The sequence below is a fragment of the Emydura macquarii genome, unplaced genomic scaffold, assembly GCF_026122565.2.
Source record: "Emydura macquarii macquarii isolate MOO-44397 ecotype Brisbane River unplaced genomic scaffold, CSIRO-AGI_Emac_v2 contig_3671, whole genome shotgun sequence".
Lineage (NCBI taxonomy): Eukaryota > Metazoa > Chordata > Testudines > Chelidae > Emydura > Emydura macquarii.
Window position 1 is genome coordinate 9,863,523 of NW_027133808.1, and position 21,291 is coordinate 9,884,813.

At 38.9% G+C, this 21,291-nt stretch overlaps 1 protein-coding gene across 1 annotated transcript in view; it reads left to right on the forward strand.

Moving 5' to 3' along the window:
• ABCC4 (ATP binding cassette subfamily C member 4 (PEL blood group)) overlaps nt 1–21,291 on the forward strand; it is a 175,638-nt gene that overhangs the window by 20,211 nt on the left and 134,136 nt on the right. The window contains 6 exon segments of the mRNA XM_067536920.1: nt 462–711; nt 6,965–7,069; nt 13,269–13,358; nt 14,031–14,222; nt 15,973–16,067; nt 16,199–16,285. Of these exon segments, the coding sequence (XP_067393021.1) occupies nt 462–711; nt 6,965–7,069; nt 13,269–13,358; nt 14,031–14,222; nt 15,973–16,067; nt 16,199–16,285 (819 nt within the window).

Here is a 21,291-nt window from a genome sequence, read left to right on the forward strand (position 1 = left end):
AATTAAATGAGTAAAGAATTTATGAAAGTTGTTTACAGATTGTTTACAGTTTCTCAGGGTGATGCTTTGTATCTTGATTAAATTAGATAAAAGAAAACACTTTATTTTGCTGTTCCTCCTTTGGGAAAAAAGTAGTTTGGTTTAGAGCTTCTCTTTCCTATAGCTGTTGGTGAAGAATCTTGCATTTAAATGTTATTTTAACCCTATTTAAAAGCTCCTATGTTATTGTTTTATTTGATACCAGTTGCCAAATGAAATACTGTTTTAGCCATCATCCTTGAGTAGATTATTTTTAACACCACATATCCATGGATAAAAACAATTAAAAATGCCAACAGTTAACAAAAAATTCTGAAACTGGGTGTTTTCCTATTATTGAAAGAAGTTCAGGATGAGAGAGCCTGTGTGAATGCTATAATATAGTGATAGCTTTGAAACTGTATTTTGTTTTGTATTTTTAGGAAGGAGATTTCCATGATTCTTAAAAGCTCCTATCTTCGAGGACTGAACTTGGCATTGTTCTTTGTTGCAAGCAAAATAACAGTTTTTATGACTTTCATGACATATGTGCTACTTGGCAATGTTATTTTTGCCAGTCGGGTGTTTGTGGCAGTGTCACTGTATGGGGCAGTCAGACTGACTGTCACTCTCTTCTTCCCTGCGGCTGTTGAGAGAGCATCTGAGGCAATGATCAGCATACGACGAATCAAGGTACATTGAGAAACTGAGAAGTTTTGGATGTAATGTCTGATGGATATGTACATTCTGTTCCATCAACATTTTAGATCCCCAACAAAGTTTGACTTTATGTTGTAATTTATAGAGTTTTGGAATTCCTATGGCATAACTTTGTTCCAAAATGGAATGTCCCATTTATTTGTATACAGTACTTTGGAAAATATCTGAATTATGCTACAGTACTCTCAAGAAATATTATATAATACAATAGACCTGTATTTCTGGAGGAGGAGGGTGTAACAGCTTCCTTTCTGTTCTATTTCAGGAGAGAATTCATACTAGAGAAGTACTTGCTTTAAGATTCAGTTAGGTCTCTTCAGTTTGCTTTGAGTGATGTAGTAATGTATTGCACTGTGTCTATACCTATATACCTATATATTCATTTTTTCTGGAGATATGATAAGGAGTTGCACAATGTTACTTTATTTAAATATTTCCTGCTAACTGCAAATTCCTGATTTTTCTTAAAGCTGCAACTTTGTTTTTATGACTAAATTCTTTCTTTCACTGCGGAGGCAGCAGTTGCAGCAAGGGTTCAGTGCTAACATATCCTCTTCAAAATGAAAGCACTTAATTTTTTAGTACAGAGTGAATTTTTTGGGAATTTACAAATCTATTAAATAATTTGAGTTAAAATTTAATTAAACTTTGGGTCCGTTAAAGACATTTTAGCCTTCCGTCTCAGACCTTTTTTGGTCCCAAATGGTCTTTGTAACAGAATAACAAAGACTCTTCGAACTTCCCATGTAGTGAAAATTCATTGAAACTTTGTGCATTGGCTAAACTTGAAGAAAAATTTTAGGATTAAGGGTAAATTTTTTTTGGCCAATATTCTTCATCACTGAATGTTTTGTTGCACAGAATTGCACAAACTGCTCTTTCAAAATGGCTGCCACCTTCTATTTTTCTCAATGGGACTGAGGGAATAGGGGGCCTTTGGTGAAGATGGCCTCAGCCTGCATGGCTGGTCCTGTGCTCCTCACAGCCTCCTCTCTACTTTCTGACAACAGAATGGTCCACCAACTTCTCTTGGGATAGCTTGGCTGTTGGAAACTATGTGGGCACTTAGAAAAAAGGCATCTTCGCTGTGCAGCCTTTGGCCTCAGTCCCACTGAAAACAATGGAAAAAGAACACTTTGAAAGAAGGGAATTATCTTTGAATTTCTCCAGAGGAGGATATTTCATTCTTCAGTCTCTGCTTACAGATAAACTTCCAATTTATGAACTTCACCTGAGACCATGTCTATACTGATGGCGGCAAATTCGCCGCCACCAGACCGATCTTTCTGGATCGATTGAGCCTTCAGTGTAGACCCGCTCAATCGATCAGGAAGTTGACGCTGGTAAACCACCCCCTCAAGCAGCATAACGCTGCGTCGCTGGGAACGCTGTGCCCATCGGCACAGTGCAGTGTAGACAGCGCGCAGAAGGGAAGCAGAGCAGTCGACGTGAGTTACCGAAGTTACTCTGCGTAGTTTGTGTAACTCCCGTCGACTGTCGCCAAATCTCCAGGTAAGTGTAGACCAGGGCTAAGTTAATGCTAGGTGATACTACTCTTTCCTTTGATAATGCTACACCACTGCAAAATAAATGTGTAGTTGAACGAATGTGCTGTGGTTGCAAACATAAATTCAGGCAATTATTAGCAGCTCAGTTTCTTTTACTACTTGTGTGGCCAGGTTTTCTAAAAGTTAGCAAGCTGTGTATTCTCATTGGTGTTAAGGGGTGATTGGTTTGGTGCTGCAGAATATGCTGGGGCATGAAAATGACCTGCAATTAGTCTTCTGTTCCCTTCCTATTACTGAGTCTCATAAAACTATAATCATTAAAGGTAGAATTTTCAAAAGTGCCAGGCACTTAGTCTAAACCCCATTGACTTTCAATGAGACTTTGGAACCTAAGTGACAAAATCAGTTTGGAAAATGGTGAAATGTCATCCCATATACAGAAGATACCAGCATCCACTCTCAAGGAAAATATCAAAAGCCCTGTCCTAAATCACTGTCTGCTACTCATACTCCTGTGGATGGTTTTTGACAGCTTAACTTCTCTCAGCATGGTAGATTCTTGAGGCCAGAGGGTGCTGAAGAATATGTTGAGATCCCGGAGTTCTTTAAACCATAAGTCATTGAGACACTTTTGAAAATTTTACCCATTGTGTTTTTCTTATAGTTTTAAATTCCTCAGAGTTAGTCAAATATCTTGTCCCCTATTTGAATAAAAATCATGGAAATAGTCTTTTTCACATGCCCCTATCTGATTTTTGTTCCTTGTCGTCTTTTTCGCTTTCTCCTTAGTTACTGTCACTCTCACTTCTGAAGTGAATCCTCGGTGTCTCTCTCATTTCATCTTCAGCCTCTCATCTTTCAGTCCCGTGTCGTCCCCCCCCCTTCTCTGTCTTGGAATCTGGTGACTTGTTACTGTGGCGTTCCCTATTGGATTGTCGGCAAAAATCTCCTTCTCGTATAGTAATCCCATCTGCATATTTTAAAAGATGGTTGGTTAAAATAGAGGGAAAGCCCTTAACTTGTACAATATAAAATTGTGCAAATGCTAAAACAAGCATCCACTTTCTGCAATCTACCTCTGGACGCCTTACCAAGAATTCAGTGTCTGCTAACCAATCTTGGCTTCAGAATCAACTATTCCAAGAGCTGCCTGATTCTCTTTCAGAATGTTTTCCATCCAAGAGCAGTCATTCTGGGGGTTCCTGGTTTATTGTGTCTCAGTAACTGCAGATCAAATGTGCTTGTTTTATAAGTAAAAAAAAAAAGATACTTTTGGTAACTGTTAACTGTGCACAGTCAATCTGGGATCTGAAAGTCCACTTTTCTTCATCCTAGATTGCACATCAGCTGTTGTTGCCTGGTTAAGTGTGTTGCAGGCTACAGTACAATTGAGGTGTATGCTTCTGTGTACAATATATACAGATATTAGATTCTAGATGTAGAAATATTAGATATAGAGATTCTGTGACTGGAACTTTACAATTCTGTTGAGGAAACATGATCCACGAAAGAATGGCATTCACTTCCTTGTATCCCCAGGACCATAGAGAATGAGTGATTTAACAATACAAATAATGTAATCTGAAGCTTTGTCTTTTTATGCTTAAATTTACTTAGGCTAAAAGGGAGATAATGTTCAACCCCTAGCCTGCCCAGTCTCCAGACAATCCTATACAATTCCATAAAATCCTGGCCCCCATGCTGAGGCCTTCATACATCACAAAGAAGGGGAGTAGTTTTAACTTTATAATTTTATTCATCATACAATTTTTGACAGGTTATCATGCCCCCTTTCCATGATACTGTGCCAAGTGCCTGTTTTACACATTATGCTGCTGCTTTTGTTTTGTTCCCTTTTTGTCCAGTCAGCAGGCTGTATGATTTTAGAAGTCTCTCCTACTCTTGCTTCCTTTTCTGAGGCTTTTAGATATCATGTTGAGGTACAGATACATTTTTTACACCATCAGCTATGTTTGAAAAACGAGTTTAAAAAAAAAAAAAAAAAATTTAAATTAAATTTATGCTTCCTGGAAGCATTAAAATTAAATGACTAGCTATAGCTTCATGCCTTTTCTTCCTTTTAAAAATATATATATGCACTTCAGTGTTAATACATAAATGTATATTAACTGCATTTTTCACATTTTTAGAAAAAAAATCTTTATTTGTAGTTAGAATATTTCTAAATGAAAGCCTTAATGTCAGAAGAATAAAGAAGTGTTAATATATACACAGATATGAATGGTGTATGTATGTGTGTATAAACATTTCTCATTTTTAGAAGAAAATATTTAGTACATTTCTAAATAGTTATCAAATAATAATATAAAGCCTTAATGTTAGAGGACTAAAGGAGTGTTATCTAAAATCATGCCTTTTTAGAGGAAAATATGTTTTTATGCAGGTAGTACAATTTTAAATTGTCTAGTAATAAAAGGTGTACAAAGACTTAATGAGAGATGAATAAAGAAGTGTTAACATGCATTTTTATAGAAAAGTATATTTATGGATTTAGTACTTTCTAAATAAAATCTGTTAAATAGTTGTAGATTGGATTACTAACAGAGGAATACAGCATAAGTGTTAGAGAGAGAGGGTGTGTGTGTGTGTGTGTGTGTGTGTGTGTGTGTGTGTGTGTGTGTAAAATCATGCATATTTATAGGAAAAGGCATAAGGGATCGGTATAGAGCATCTAAAGTTACAGCGAAGTTACACAACACATCTAAAGTTACACAGAAATCCGCTTCCTTTATATACATTTACACATTGCATCACACATTTTGGAATTGACTTGGTCACTTTGTAGGAACCAATCCGTGTATAGCAAGCTCTGTTCACGCACTGTCTGTGCACAACTTACTCTTTACTTCGTCTTACATTCCAGGCTTATCTTGTTCATTGCAAATGATTTCATGGGTGTTCCCTCTTATATTAGCTGGTACAGACATTCTGTTTCCAGCCTGCTGATCCATTTACCTTCCCAAGAAATAAGGCCTCACCCATGTCTAGTTGCTCATGTCAAGCCAGGCCTACACGCACATCATAGAATATCAAATTGCAGTACATTGGGATTATTCACTCTATCCTATTAAAACATAAACTAAAGGGGATCAAACAAAAAAAAGGAGTTATCCAAGTTTTTACAAAAACTGTATAAATTTGGCAGTTAGCCTTATTTGTTTTTTAATTCTGGAACAAGAACAAAATTTTCTTTCTTCCACACAATTCCTTTAGCATTTGTCTTAAAAAAAAAAAAAAAAATCCTGATAGAGAGACTGTAATGGAAACACGTGCCAAACCTGTACTCCAATTCCCCTTGTTCCAATTTTTCAAATTAAGGTATTTCTTCATAACCTTTAATATTTGTTGGAAATTAGCAACTGTTGTCTTCAGCTGTATGAGAGGGCTCTTAATTTTAGTGAAATTTTTGAAGGACAGAAAAATAATTTTTTTTTTTTAGCAAAACATACAACATGCAAACGCAGAGCACCACTCACAAGCACCCTCCGTGCCCTATTTCCCAGAACAGTTAAGTATACATTAAAGTCCACTTTTATACTATTTTATAGATAAACCACTATAAGCATATATTTAGAACAGGATTTCTCAACCTGGGGGTCGGGACCCAAAATGGGGTCATCAAAATGTTTCAAAGGGTCACATGGCAGCTCCTGTGGCCCCTGTCCCATGGGGCTGGCTGGACTTGCCCCCTGCTCCAGGCACTGCAACCTCTGGGGTCCCAGCACCCCTCAAATTTGGCCCAGCCATCATGATGACAGGAGTCTAGGCCAAATGTGAGTGACTAGCACTGCAAACCTATGAGCCAGGTCACAACTCCACTCACACAGATTTGATGCAGTCAGGGGGGACGGGACCAAACCTGAATGACACTGCAACCCTGGAGGTTGCAACACCTGGAGTGGAAAGTCAAGATCAGCCCGCCCCGCAGCACAGGGATTGCAGGATCTGCCACTGTGGGGTGAGTTCTAGGCAGTACTCCACCCCCGCCTTCCCTGTGGGGGCAGAACCCGACTGAAACCATCCCAGGGTCTCCCCCTCAGACTATTTAGTGGGTTGCGACAGGTCATAAACATTTACAAATGGGTCCTGAGCCCAAAAAGATTGAGAACCACTGAGTTAGAAAGCCTTGCTTTGTGATAAAAGGAGGGGATAAAGTGTAAAATGGGCACTCATTGGTGCAATATCCCAGAAAGGGGGTGTGAAAACCTGTCAAATTATGTGATGAGTAAAGGTATAGAATCAAAACTACTGAGAGGTGGGTGAAGTTGCTACAGGTGAGGCAGAGAGAGTGGGGAGATCCTCAAACCTAGGGCCACATATTGTTGTTTAAGCTTTGTCAAAATTTCAGAGTAAAAATTCAGCTGATTTTGAAGTTCAGATTATGGTATAAACTTTTTCATATGAGTTCTTAAGAAAAAAATCTTGAAACCTCAATAGAAGCATTTTTATTCCATGAAATGTACAAGTCTGGGTAGTAGTGCTGTTGGAACAATAGGTACCTGCACAAATATGGTTAGTTAATTATGGCATACTGTTTGAAGGCTACATACATTGCTTTAGAAACATAATTCCTAGGTCAGAGTAGTTTGTCACAGATCTTTTGCATTTTTGTGCAGTATACGCAGAAACACTTTTATTTCTTTAATTCACTTTTTTGTGTCCTGTTTAATCAGTCCCTATTTTTTCTTTTACTACAGAACTTTCTAATACTTGATGAGGTTTCACAGTTCAATCCACAACTGCAGCATGGCGATGAAGATGTTCTACTTCATGTTCAAGACTTGACTTGTTGTTGGGATAAGGTAAATGTCTCTCTGCAAAACCTCATGAATATAGTTTTTTTTTTTTAAATAATTGAATTTGGTGTTTCAAGTATTTTGAGTCTGGTAATGGATATATTGTACAATATGATCAATACACAGTCCTCATATATAACCTTTTTATAATACCTTCAGGTTTTACTCTTTCATATGATTCAGTAAAAAAACTGAGTGCAGATCAGCCATTGATCTAGAAGCAGCATGATGTGCTGCCTCACATATCAAGGTTGAGAGCAGGAGCTCACCATGGCAAACCTGAAGCATTTTGTTCTTTTAAATATAATGGCAGCTCTAGAGTTCATTTACAGATTGGTCTTTATGTAAAAAGGACCAAAAAAGCTTCATAAACTCAAAAGTGGCCTTTTAAAAAGGGTGATAAATCTATTACATGGATTACCTGGGTTTTTTTTTAAAAAAGATGCTAAGGAACATATTTCATTTTAAAACTAAGAATGCTGTGTCAAACAGCTATCTGTTTTGCATTTTGAAAGCTTCAGAGTTTCTTTTATGGAATGCATCCAGCAGTCCACAGTGACCTCTATCTGTAGTTATAAAGAATCTTGAAGTTCTAAAATTATATTCTATATAAATGTATGCCTCTCCTAGTCTGAAATCACCCCCCCGTCCCCAAATAAGTTACTTTATTTTCATGTATAATCATTTATTTCAGTTGTGCAGTTCAACATTAGTCCCTAGTTGGTGTCTATATTCAGTAAAATCAGGGGCATGCACAGGACTAAAAATTTGCCCATTTTTGGAGGCCTCCCCCCACATCTGGAGGAGCTGACTGCCCTCCCCCTGACCCTGCGCATGACCCTGCGCATGGTCAGTGGAGCTGGTTCTTCTCCCTCACCCCCACCCCTGGGGCCGGTGGAACTGGCTTTCCCCGCCACAGCCCTGGGGCTGAAAGAGTTCTGTGACTTCACCAACTGGGGGGGGGGGCCTGCTTGCACACATCCCTCAGTAAAATCAGTTTAATAATATTTTTGATGTGACAAGCTATACAAGCTTTTGTTACTAACATGCTTTAAAGAAATAGATGGAACTTTCAAATCTGTATCAGAAATTGGCACTGTTTTGTTTGAACATGGCTTCACAGTGTGATTTATCATTTTGTCTTACATCTGTTTGTCATCACTAGCCACTTATGATTTGATGACAGATGGCGATGTTGCATGATGCTGTCTCTGCCATCTCCTTCTGCACTCCCACAGACATTTTTAGCTTTTCTGTGTTGTTTTTTGATGAAAAGTCTTCACATTTCTTATAATGGGCCTGATCCAAAGCTCTCTGAAGTCAACAGAAGAAGAATTCCCACCCCCTCACATGCAGAACCTGCCACTTAAATTCCGTTGGTTTTGAATTGGACCCTGTGTGAAGAAATACCATTCCCATACGTCTTCTCCTAGTTTGTTGATATCACAAATTCAGTTTTGGCTTGAGAGAGGTCCAGGACAATGACAGGGGGTCAAGGTTGAAGTGCATTGCCAGAACTCTGTGGGGCGAATCTTACATAGTAACATGTGCCTGAACTTTGCGTGGTTTTGGTCAGTGTTCTCTGTGTCTCACGCTAGGGCCAAATTCAAAATACATTAAGACAACTTTGACTCCTGCTCTATTTGGTTCACTGTAAGTTTTGTCACAGACTTCTGATTTGTCACAAGATTTCTTTGAGAGGAAAAACATGACTTCTAGGGTTTTACATAGTCGTGGGCTCATTCATCCTGGTCTGATGACTACTGAGCAAGACTCTTCCATGAACGTATATACATTTAGCTCTTTTTGCATGTGATTGGCTATCTTTATGGCCTTTAAACTATTAATAATAATGATTTTGTATTTTTTATAATAAACTTAATGTTTATTAAGAGATTGTATGGCTTGAACTTTCCTTTTTATTAGAACTAAAATTAACTTCTGAATTTTTTGCTGTGAGTTTTCCCATATTGTACAATGATGAATCACCAGTTTTGGACAATGGACAGAAAAGGAAAGTTTATTCATTTTATTTAAAAAAAACAAACAAACTAGTTAAATTAACCACCTAGTGATAGGGAATAGCTTTCATGTGTGTCTTTTTAATTTGTGCCCTGTACAGTGCCAGGCACACTGTTGGCACATAACAAATAAAATACATATTGTTTTTGTTAGTGGAAACACTTCTTTAAATAAATGTTTCAATAAATAGAATATTCAACAAGCCATCTGTTGAAATCATGTTGAGTATTTACTGACACTGGTAACATGTTACAAATATTGTAAGTATTGTGTGTGTGTATGTATGTGGGAAATAATCTAGGCTAGATCAAAATGTCCCATGATATAAATGTTATAAATTCATAAGCACTGTACTCTCCTGGTAGGGGGGATTGGTAGTAAGGGGGATTTAGCCCAGTTTTTCTGTTGTGTTTTGCCCTGGAATTTTCTAGACATTAAAATACAGTTGGATTGTGCCAAGCATCCAACAGGGCATATTGTTATCTACACATTATTATTTATCAAGTTTGATTAGTGTTTTACAAGCTGGTACTATTCTGAACAACTAGAACAGTGACCTTAAGTGCATACTCTCCAAATGGCACCAATTTCCTCTGCCTCCTGCTCTTGCCCTGTATCACAGGCAGGGTATTTAGTACTCAAAATATACTGTTTATTACCTGATGTGTAATCCGTAATGCATGTACAGTTGATTATCTGGTAGCCGTATTCTAACAAAAAAGAAAATATATTCCTCAGTTGATGTTTTTTCACCAAGACTTGTGCCACCATTAATAATTCACAGGAAAAGATTACAAAATATTCTTGTAAAACAATTTTTTGCCACTTTTTCAGATGAGTTGCACAGTATTGAAGGCTAACCAATATGAGGACTGGAATTAGTTTTAATATGCTGGCTAAAATTAATCTCTAGTTACAGTTTTTATTTTAATTTTTAATTACAATAAGGAGGTGAGAATAGTCATTTGGAACAAAGTTTTCTGAAGTTTTTATTAATGTTACAAAATAGTTAATTAGAGGAGTTGCTGAAAAGATCATGGGTTCTGTGAGAGACAAATTATAAACACTTGATTTTTTTTTGAGATTACGAGTTTGATTGATAAAGGTAGCAGTATTGGTACTGTGTTGGGTATTGGGTATTCAGCTGGGACTGCTGAAAGGCATTTGACTTGGTACCACATGACATTTTGATTAAAAAAGCTTGAGCAATATAGAATTAACATGGCACACATTAAATGGATTAAAAACCTAGCTAATGGATAGGTCTCAACATATAACTGTAAAAAGTGAATTGAATTGGTTCTTGGCCTGTGCTATTTAACATTTTTATTAATGACCTGGAAGAAAACACAAAATCGTCACTGATATAGTTTGCAGATGACACAAAAGTTGGGGGAGTGGTAAATAATGAAGAGGACAGGTCACTGATACCATAGCGATCTGGATCTCTTGGTAAGCTGTGTTCAAGCAAACAATGTGTGTTTTAATATGGCTAAATGTAAATGTATACATCTAGGAACAAAGAATGTAGTCCATACTTATAAGCTGGGGGATTCTATCCTGGGAAGCATTGACTCTGAAGAAGATTTGGAAGTTGTGGAAGATGATCGACTGAACATGAGCTCCCAGTGCAATGCTGTGGCCAAAAGAGCTAATGCAATGTTTAGCTCATAAACAGGGGAATCTGGGTTAGGAATAGGGAGACTTTTTACCTTTGTTTTTGGCATTGTTGTGACTGCTTCTGGAATACTGTGTCCAGTTCTGGTGTCCACAATTCAAGAAAGATTTGATAAATTGGAGAGGATTCAGAGCCATGAGAATGATGAAATTATTAGAAAACCTTTTTTATAGTGATTGAGCAGTTTGTCTGTCTACATGAGGAAAATATATTTGATAACGGGTTCTTTGATCTAGCAGAGAAAGGTATAAAACAATCTGATCACTGGAAGTTGAACCTAGACAAATTCAGGGTGGAAATAAGGTGTAATTTTTTAGCAGTGGGGGGTATCTAACCATTTGAACAACTTACCAAGTGTCATGATGGATTCTCCGTCACTGAAAGTTTTAAAATCAAGATGGGATGTTTTTCTGAAAGGTGCTCTAGGAATTAATTCAGGGAAGTTCTATGGCCTGTGTTATACAGGAGGTCAGATTAGATGATCACAATGGTCCTTTCTGGTGCTGGAATCTATGAATGGATGAATTTAAAACATGTTGGTTAAGTAATTTTAATTAACCAATTATCGTACTAAGTTTCTCATGATTCTTTGGATCTTTGTTTCTTAGCTGAAGTACAACTGGGGAATTATTGTGGATTTATAAATTTTGTAAGTCAAAATAAAGCAAATAAAATATCACAGAAAGCAAAATAAATATTGTGGGCTTGGAGTGTTTACAATCTTTTAAAAGAAAATCTCAACATGGAATGTTGTAATTTATCCAAAGATAGGCAAAGCCAATTAATTCAAGGTCTTATAATGCTCTTGTTCCAAAGGCACACTTTAGCCTAGTTCTGTGTTATTCAGAGCAGGTTACTTTAGTACCAGCATGGAGCTATGGATCCTTATTAACATGCCAATTAAATTTATATTCTAGTTAAATTAGAATGGCAGTTCAATCAAACAATTCTAAAGTTAGAACTGAGAAATTTAAATAAGCTACTTAATTACTAAGATTATCAATTCAATTCAGAATGATCTTGCCCAGGAGATACTCATACACAAGCTTTTCCCCTTATATATAGGAAATTATAGCACATAAACCCTAAATATAATAGAGGTAATTTAAAACTATGCAAATTTCTCTGGAATTTCAGCAGTACCATAGCATTGCATGCCACTTTCCATATGTTTATACAGCTGTGCAAATATTTTAGCTTTTACCGAAGTTGAAACTTGTCTGTGAAACACCCGTCTTGCCATCTGACCCGTTTAAAGGTTTAAGCCTAAATTATGCCAAGGATACTTTGTGAGTGGGTTTGTGTGGTTTTGCTGTGGGTGCTTCGAGTTTGATATGGTCACTACCTGACTAGTAAAGACTAATAAATGGGTCTTTATAGCTGGTACAATGTATTTCTACTGAATCACCTTTTAAATAAACAAACTAATTTGTTCCAGGTCCCCAGCGGATGTAAACTGGCATAGCTCTATTGAAGTAAACACCATCTGAAAATCTGGACTGTTTTTGCCAGATTGAGAAATTAACCTATAAAAATGTCCTGTTGCTGCCACCCTGTGGGGATTAATTATTGTTCTTAAAAAGATTAATAGTTCCGTAGACCAAAGGAGTTCAAGATAATTATGTATTTAAGGCACCAACCTGATTTGGTGATGATGCAGAAATGCACTATCCCAGTGGGAGCTTTGGGAGGGATCATGTTTTCCTGCGTTTGAAAAGATTGGCTCCCATATCACCTTCTGAGAGTGCGGTGGAGATCTACTAGCTGCCGTGACTGGGGAGTGTGGCCGTTACCATGCCCCTTTCCATCCCATTTGGAAAAACGGATGCTGCTTTAAGTTCTTTGTGCAGTCCCTGAACTCAGTTCCGTTGGTACGTGTGCAAGGGTGCAAAGGAAGTCAGATTCCTTAGCCTAAACTTTGAAAAGGGGCTAGTGATTTTGGGTGCTTCAGTTTTTGGGCTCTCTCCCCTGATGTTCAGAAAGTGCTGAGTGCTTGTCTTTTTCTCCTCTTCCCCTTTGAACAGCAGCATAAGGCTGAATACAGTTTGGTCCTTAATAATGTAGCCACATCCACTTCACATAATATCTTTTATTTGTATTTTAGTCAGTGATGTGTTCAGTGCTATAGAAGATACAGATAAAGGCAGATGCTGATCCAAAGCCCGTTGATTTAATTGGAGTTGGATCATGTTCTTAAGTAGTTTACAATTTAAAATACCTGTTAAGAAAAGAAATGACTCTCCATTTTACTAGAAAATGGAGATATTACAATTAAAGCTTGGAAGGAGAGATGCAAAGCATGTGGACGACAAATGATCTGTATGAACTAAAGAAGATGTAGACTAGGAAGAGAGAAATATCTTTTTTAACAATTTCATGTTTATTAAGTGTGTGGATTTATTACTTGCTAGTTTATGTACATCATTTCACTGTTTTAAAGACATTTTTAATATATTTTTCAGTACTGAGAAAAATTAATTTATTTTTCCCTTAATAAATTCATAGAGTTTGGAAATCCCAACCCTTCAGCAACTTTCTTTTACTGTCAGACCAGGAGAATTATTGGCTGTGATTGGTCCAGTAGGAGCTGGGAAAGTAAGTCTTGATGTGTTGCTGTTTTGCATTGTTTTTCTGCAGTTCTGTTGGACATATGCACTGAAGTTTTTTGAATGTCTTATGTTGTGTTGCATAATACATTTAGATGTGCATGCTGGAATATAGAATACGTAGGCAAATGCCACTTACTGTGAAGAATATGGTTTGAGGTTCAAAATTAAGACCCCTACGTGCTTCGCTTTCAGTATAAATCTGAAGGTTACCAGTACATGTATACCTGTTTGGGTAAATGGGTAAAATAACTTACTTCATCGTGTGTTGGTTGTAGAGTTCGTTTCAAGTTTTGTCCCCTTGTGTTACAATTTTCAGGAGAAGCTTTTAATGCAATAAAAATGGAAAAGTAATTGTATTTTAAAAATGATATAACCAGCTAAGTTAAATGATGAAAATTTCAAAAGTTGCTAGGTGATTTCAAATTTCAGTCCCAGTGAGAGGTAGGTGACTTTGGAACTTACATCTCTTTGACTCTCACTTAGATGCTTTAGAGAATTTTATCCAAAATTTTTTACATATTAAAATGAAAAATTAGTTTCTGAGTCTGCAGAGAAGAGGGCACATATCATTTCATTTCAGCATTTTCTTCGTTATGTTCAAAAACTGAGTTTAACAACTTTTTTTTAACTACTAACCAAACAATAACCTCTCTTGCAGTCATCTCTCTTAAGTGCTGTACTTGGTGAACTGCCTAAAGAAAAAGGTGTGATGGATGTTAGAGGAAGGATAGCCTATGTTTCTCAGCAGCCGTGGGTGTTTGCTGGTACTGTGAGAAGTAATATATTATTTGGCAAAGAATATGAGAAAGAAAAGTATGAAAAAGTTATAAAAGTTTGTGCTCTTAAAAAAGTAAGTGATTTTCTTTTGAGTGTTGTTTTTATTTTAGCAACAGCCAAGTTTGTTTTTCACTTCAATGTTATTGCTGTGGTTTCTAGTATTTGTTGTGATATGTAATCTATAGAATTAGTTACTAATTTACTAGTGAGATCGACGAATCCCATAATTTAACACCATACATACAGTAGTTGTTTTGTGAGATCTAGGTGTAAGAGCAAATTATTGTAATTCATAATAAATTCACTAGAGGGAGATTGATTTTCTGAGAAGCTAGGACAAATTTGACAGGAAAAAGCTAGTTCCGAGTATTTTGTTTCATAATGAGTTTTAGCTTTTATAGGATATACAATTGCTTAGATGAATGTTTGTGTTTCTACCTTGTTAGCTCATCTAAGTAGTTGGTGAGCTAACAATTTAGATGAGCTAACTGCTTAGATGAGCTAACAAGGTAGAAACACAAACATTCTTAACTGACACCACTTGCCACTTCTGTTTTGCAAATAACCTTTACACAATGTACTCACTTTAAGATGCACAGTGTACATTTTGCTAAGCAATATCCATAGCTCCTTATCACTGTAGACTGGAGAACCTGCTGAGCCCTTGTAGCTCTGTGGAAAAATGTTTTTGAAAGGTAAGGGGTGCGTGCGTGCGTGCGCGCGCGCATGCATTGAAGGAGTTTGTGACATGTGATACAGAAGAGGGTTAGGCCTGTTTGTCAAGAAATAGACATTTTACTTGGTAGCTAAAAGGATATTAAGATGCATGTCCTGCTATGCTCTTCCTGTCAACTGTAATACAGGTGAAAAGCAGACTGTTACAGTGATGGGAAATCTCTTTTACAGAGGTTGTTTTTACACACTGTACATAGAACTTCTTTAATCTCTCCTGCTGTTATAGTTCATTGTCTAAAATTCAAGTTTTAGTGAGTTTATACAGAGCATAAACTACGGTTCTTAAAAACAAAATTTTTTGAAGTGCCTGAAGCTTAAAACTGACTTTTCTTTTTATGGCAGATCTGCTTTCTTAGAGGTTTTCCTCAGACTTGTGGAGCATAAAAATGTGGTGAACTTATTGAACCTGTTATATGACCCAGCATAAGACCTCTGCTTTATTCACGAAGGAAATGAAGTAGAATGTATCTATAAAATTATAAATCAGAAGTCATGCTATATGGTATACTATACTCTTGGCATATGTCATAAGAATATTAAACTAGTGTAATTCTTAGGGAAAGTGTTGGTAGAAAGTATTTACTTCCTATGGGTAGTAGATACCTTTCCGTTTTAATGATTTAATGGTTGAAATATTTTTTATTTCAAAATATTAAAATCAATAGTCTATAATATGGACTAATTACTTATTCAATTTTATAATGATTAGCGTACTTTTAGGGGGTAGTCTGAGCTACTAGCTCAACAAGTAGTTGTACGGGCCTTATAGCCTAAAGCTACATGGCATTGAGCGTAACCATGCGCCCTTCAGAAATAAAACAAGGCAACTTATGACCTAATTTTTTTTCTGTGCCACCTCTATCCCTTCTGCTTCTTTCTTGAACATCAGTTCTGATGCATTGTTCAAATATCTTATCTTGTATATCTGTTACCCTCTTTTTTAATACACTGAAGTAGGAAAATAATCAGTATCTTGGTAAAGTAATTAAATAACTACTAAATACTTTGGTAAAGTAATTTTGATTCAGAATTAGGAGGTATTGTTTTTGTAAAGAATTTATACCACTGTGTGTTCTCTCTATTCACAGGACATGGAATTGTTAGAAGATGGTGACCTAACTGCGATAGGAGATCGTGGAGTTACACTGAGTGGTGGACAGAAAGCCCGTGTAAATCTTGCCAGGTAAAAATTGTTGTTTCTCATATCTGTTGGTCTGGGGGTACCTAACATAGACACCAGTAACTAATATAAGCAAGTTAACTATAAGAATGTATTTGGCACTGACTTGACTAACATGTCTTTAAATGTTGTAGAGCAGTGTATCAAGATGCAGACATCTACCTCTTGGATGATCCACTGAGTGCAGTAGATGCAGAAGTTAGCAGACACTTGTTTGAAAAGTATGTTACTACTTTGTTTTTCTTTGCATTTCAATTCAGATTTACAGATTCCAAAAGGGAAAATTTAGAAAAATATTGTTTTTCGATACAATTCTGCTTCTGTAGCTTATATTATCAGTATTTTCTTTCTGAACTTATTCCTTAAGGTATTTGTATGGAAGTAGTTCATCTGTTCATGCTGTTTTATTCCTCACTTGAATCCATAATCTGTTTCTGAGGCCATAATAAATAGGACTATATGTTTTTTAAGGAAAAAAATGCCATTTTTCTGGGAACAAAATGGCAAATTTCATATATCAATATAACATCTCATAAACAAGTTTTAATCCCTACTATCAACCAAACATTAGTGTATGATGTTTCAGTCTATACCTGAAGAAAGAAACAAATACTTTTTATTTATTTTTTAGCTCATTAGAGCTTTATGTTGTTAACTGCTATTTGTCCAAGGGGTTAGGAGAAGGGTCTCCCTTTTCTCTTAAATTCTTGAGTGATTTTCCTCTTCCCTCATTGTTGATAGACTAACCCATCTCAAGCAGATGAAATAAGGAGTCATGTCCTGTAGACTAGACACTTGAGAGCAGTATGAGGAGAAAGGAAAAAGAAAACATAACATTTAACATAGGAGAAAGGGGAATCTGGCCCTTCCCTCATCCCCAAGGAAAATAGAACTCTTCTTTGTGAGAATCAGGTTCCTTTTTCATAAATTACTGTGGGGTTTTTTTCTTTTCGCCCATTTCTGCTTTCAGAGGTCTGCTGTGCAAGCCCAGAAAACAACTCAAGAACAGTCAAGTAGGCTATGTACATGGTATACACTCATCTCTGTTGAAAGCTCTGATTCAAGGTCCATTGCAAGTCAAAGGAAAGATTCCCATTGACTTCAGTGGGCTTTGGATGAGGCCATAAACAAGATTGTTTTTTTTGACTATATGTACATCTATCATGATTTTCTCTATTCATGCTCAGTAAGTGTATTTTTCACCTTAAGCAATAAAGGCCTTGCAAAAGTGTTCTTTAGCGGATACAAATTCAATCTTGCATGCACATCATTAGCTATGTAGAAAAGTAACATTTAAGTTAGATAATTGTACATCTGAATATCTATTGGGGTAGGCAGTTATCTCATTTGCAGCTGCATTTTCAGACCAGTTGAAAATTGGGTACCAAATATATTTTTTTTCACATTCTCATTCCATTAGACTGATTTTGTTGTTTCTTTCAGTAGCTGCAATTCACTTTGGTGAGCCAGCACTACTTGCTTTGGAGGGCTTAAATAAGACTTTAGTGGTGTTTAGCCCGTGTGTGCATTTTGCCTTCTATGATTGATGTGTATCCATGATCACTTCTAAGATTCATGTATTCTGGTGTCCTCCACAGCATTCCCATTTACACTGTCTGAGTTCCACTGTTTCCTTTTTTGCTTCTTGTGGGATGGCTATAACAGCTGCAGTTTCTGCAGTTATGTTAAATATGTGTCATGTCCACAGCCACTTCCAATTTTAGTGTGTTCAATTTTTATTACATAGAGTACAAAGAAAAAAGGAAAGGGCATAAGTACTTCAAATAGAGGTTAATCTTCCCACCTGCTATTTCCAGATCCAATTCTGGAAATCTGCATTCATACTGTGCGTAGCATAGTGGGGTCCAGGTCCATGACTGGGGCAATTAGATGCTACTGTAGTACAAATAATAATGTTTTCCTACCAATAAACACCATAAAGAGGCTAGATGACATTGGTTCAATGGCATGTGATCTCCCTTTGCTGCTAAATGGTGTCAAGCAAGGAAAGACTTTGAGATGAGATATTTTGAAACTGAGAAAAGTAGTAAAAGTTCTTTCCAGTCTTCTTTTCCAAACTCTAGAGCAAAACCTAGATATATTATGGGGGAGGAAAACTTGGAGAACAGCTTTTTCTTTTTTGAGTGATTGCACATGTCCATTCCATTTTTGGTGTGTGTGCATACCCTGAGCTCAGTTGCCGGAAATTTTTCAGTGGCACCTGTTGGGTCGGCTCTGGCACCCTCTGGTGCGATTCATTCTTAGCATTAGTAGAAAGGGTCCAACCAACTCTGTGCCCCCTCAGTTTCTTCTTACTGCCTATGATGGTCACTAGAACTGTTTTAACTTGCTCTTGCAAGCTTTTCTCAGTGGACTTTCTTCTCTCTGATTTTTGTATGCAGTTCTTTTCTAATAGTTGTTCAACTGTTGGTTAAGTTTTAGTTAGTTCGTTCAGGTAGTTTCTCAGTTCCAGTGGCATTTCATCAGCTCCCGGCACCAAGGCATGCCTCGTTCACCAGGTTTTAAGCCTTGCCCCTCTTGCAGCAAGGCTATGCCCCTAAGCGACCCACACTCCAGGTGTTTGAAGTGAGGCTCAGAGTGGAGACCTCAGCAAAATTGGCAGGGTCTTGAAGCCCTGTACTAAGAAGGACCGGGAGGCCATGTTGAAGACCTTGCTGATGGAGGCAGTGTTGAGACCTTATTCAGAGCCATGCCAGTTGGACTTGGCACTGAGCGCCTTGGCGTCAGCGAGGAGGGTGCCTCCCACCATTCGAGAGTCCCAGCACCGTTCGCCAACCCTGGTGCTGAGGAAGAAGCAGAAGAAGCTGCTGGCTGAGAGGGGATGTTCGCCAACTTCGAGGATGGCCAGCCATGGAGAGCAGAGCGCAACCTATATCAGGCCACTCCTCTGCCCTGTCAGCAAGCAGTCGGTGCCCTTGACTCCGGCTCTTACATGGGCATCATTGAGTCTGGTACTGATGAACTGTGCACACTGCAGAGTGGGCGCGGTATCTGTGCTCTTGCAATGCCATCCACGTCGCAGGCATTCACATGCTTTACTGTCAGTGCCCACCTCTCTCTCAGTACAAGATTTGGTGCCAGCAGGCAGGAGGGAGCGTGTGGCCACCAGCTACTGTTTGGTACTGGGGGCCTCGCTGCCTATCAAAGGGAAGCTGGCCATGCTGGCGCAGATTTCCCTGCCTCGGCACTAGTTGCTGGCACCAGTGGGAACCAAACAGTCGCCAGGCAGAGATTCCTTGTCTTCAGAGTCGGAAGGGGGGGGGGGGGGGTTGTACTCCTCCCGTCCGAGAAGTTGACCCCACCATTCCTCAAGTCATCCCTACCTAGCTGTGCACCAAGGCTAGAGAATGTCATCGGGTACTTGGCCTCCTGGTCACTGGCCTGTGCCCATGCCATGACCATTTTGGAACCCGTGGGTGTTTCTCCTGATGCAGGGGCCCAGTCGAGACGTTCCTATTCAGTGACCTCTGAAGGAAGGGAACCACTACCTCTTCGAGTGGCTCCCGATCCAGACTCAGGTAGTGAGGCCAATGCTGAGTACCAGTAGCCAGCACCTTGAGATCCAGTCAATGTTGAAGGTAAGGAAGAGAGCCATCAGCCGGTGCTGGCCGCCTCTTTCTCCTTTTCTGAGGAGACCGTTTTGGGAGCGAGTGCGTCGCCTCTCCTTGATAACTACAAGGATCATTAGGACTTGTTGAAAAGGGTGGCCCAAAATTTGGGCATACAGGTGGAGGTAGTCAAAGAGTCCTCGCATAGTTTGGTCGATATCCTGACTGTGGCGGGCTTGTCAAGAATAACCTCACCTCTGAGTGAGGCCATCACGGATGTCATAAAAGCCTTGTGGCAAAGCCTTGCTTCCCTTCCCCCATAACTAAGAGGTCCAAGAGGAAGTACTTTGTCCTGGCTCAGGAATATGATTTCCTGTACACGCATCCCCCCCACACCCCAGGATCCCTAGTGGGGTCTCCCACCAATGAAAAGAATTGGCAGTATTTGAAGGGGGCAAGGATTCAAAAAAGCTAGACTTATTTTGCAGTGAGGTCTATTCTACTGGGGGTCTCCAGCTCAGGTTTGCTAACCAGCAGGCACTCTTGGGCAGATATGACTTTAATATGTGGAACTCCATGTTGAAGTTTAAGGACTTGCTTCTCTAAGAGGCCAGGCTGGAATTCTCCTCCCTGGTGGGGAAAGTATAAAGAGTGCTTCACTGCAAGTGGCCCTGGATGCAGTGGATTCAGCAGTCAGAACCATGGCTTCTGCAGTGGCCATGCACAGGAGCTAGTGGCTTTAATCCTTAGGCCTCTTGCAGGAGGTAAAGCAAACCCTCCAGGATCTGCTATTTGAGAGTGCATCACTTTTCTCAGAGCAGATTGATGCGAAGCTTCACAGTCTGAAAGACTCCAGGATGACCCTTAAATCCCTGGGTCTGTACACCCTGGTGACTTCAAGAAAGCACTTTAGACCTCAGTAGTCCTTCCGGTACTTCACTCCGTGGACCCATCAGGACTCACAGAAGAGATGGAGTAGGGGTTTTAAGTGTAGACCACCATCTTCTCCTTCCTCGGCGCCTGTGCCTGCCTTGCCCAGACACCCAGGGGGTTCTAAGCAGGCCTTTTGGTGGGATGCTCGAGGGCATTATACCGGTTCCCACGTTTCTGGATCTGGTTTCCCCTTTATTTTCTCAGTGTCTATCCCAGTTCATTGCAGCATGGTCAAGTATCACCACGGACTCTTGGGTGCCGAGCACCATGGAAGTGGGATTTACTTTCCTACTATATATTTCTAACCCACTCTGCCTCCCTGTCCGTTCTCAGGGACTCCTCTCTCGAACAGCTTCTTGTGCAAACTCTCCTCCTGGTGGGAGCTGTGGAAGAGGTTACACAGGACTTAAGAGGGAAGGGTTTCTACTTCTGCTGTTAGCTAATTCTGAAGGCCAAGGGTGGTCTCAGACCTGTTCTAGAGCTGTGCCTACTTAACAGCTACCGCAGGAAGCTAAAGTTTCTCATGGTCTTCCTGGTTTCCATTATCCCCTTCGTGGACCCTGGGGATTGGGACGCCACTCGATTTTTCACATCTTCATCTTCCAAGGCCACAGAAGGTTCCTCAGGTTTGTGGTGAACCAGATAGGCTACCAATTTGCTGTACCCCCTTTTGGCCTGTTGGCAGCCCCATAGGTGTTTACAAAATGGTGCATGGTGGTAGTGGC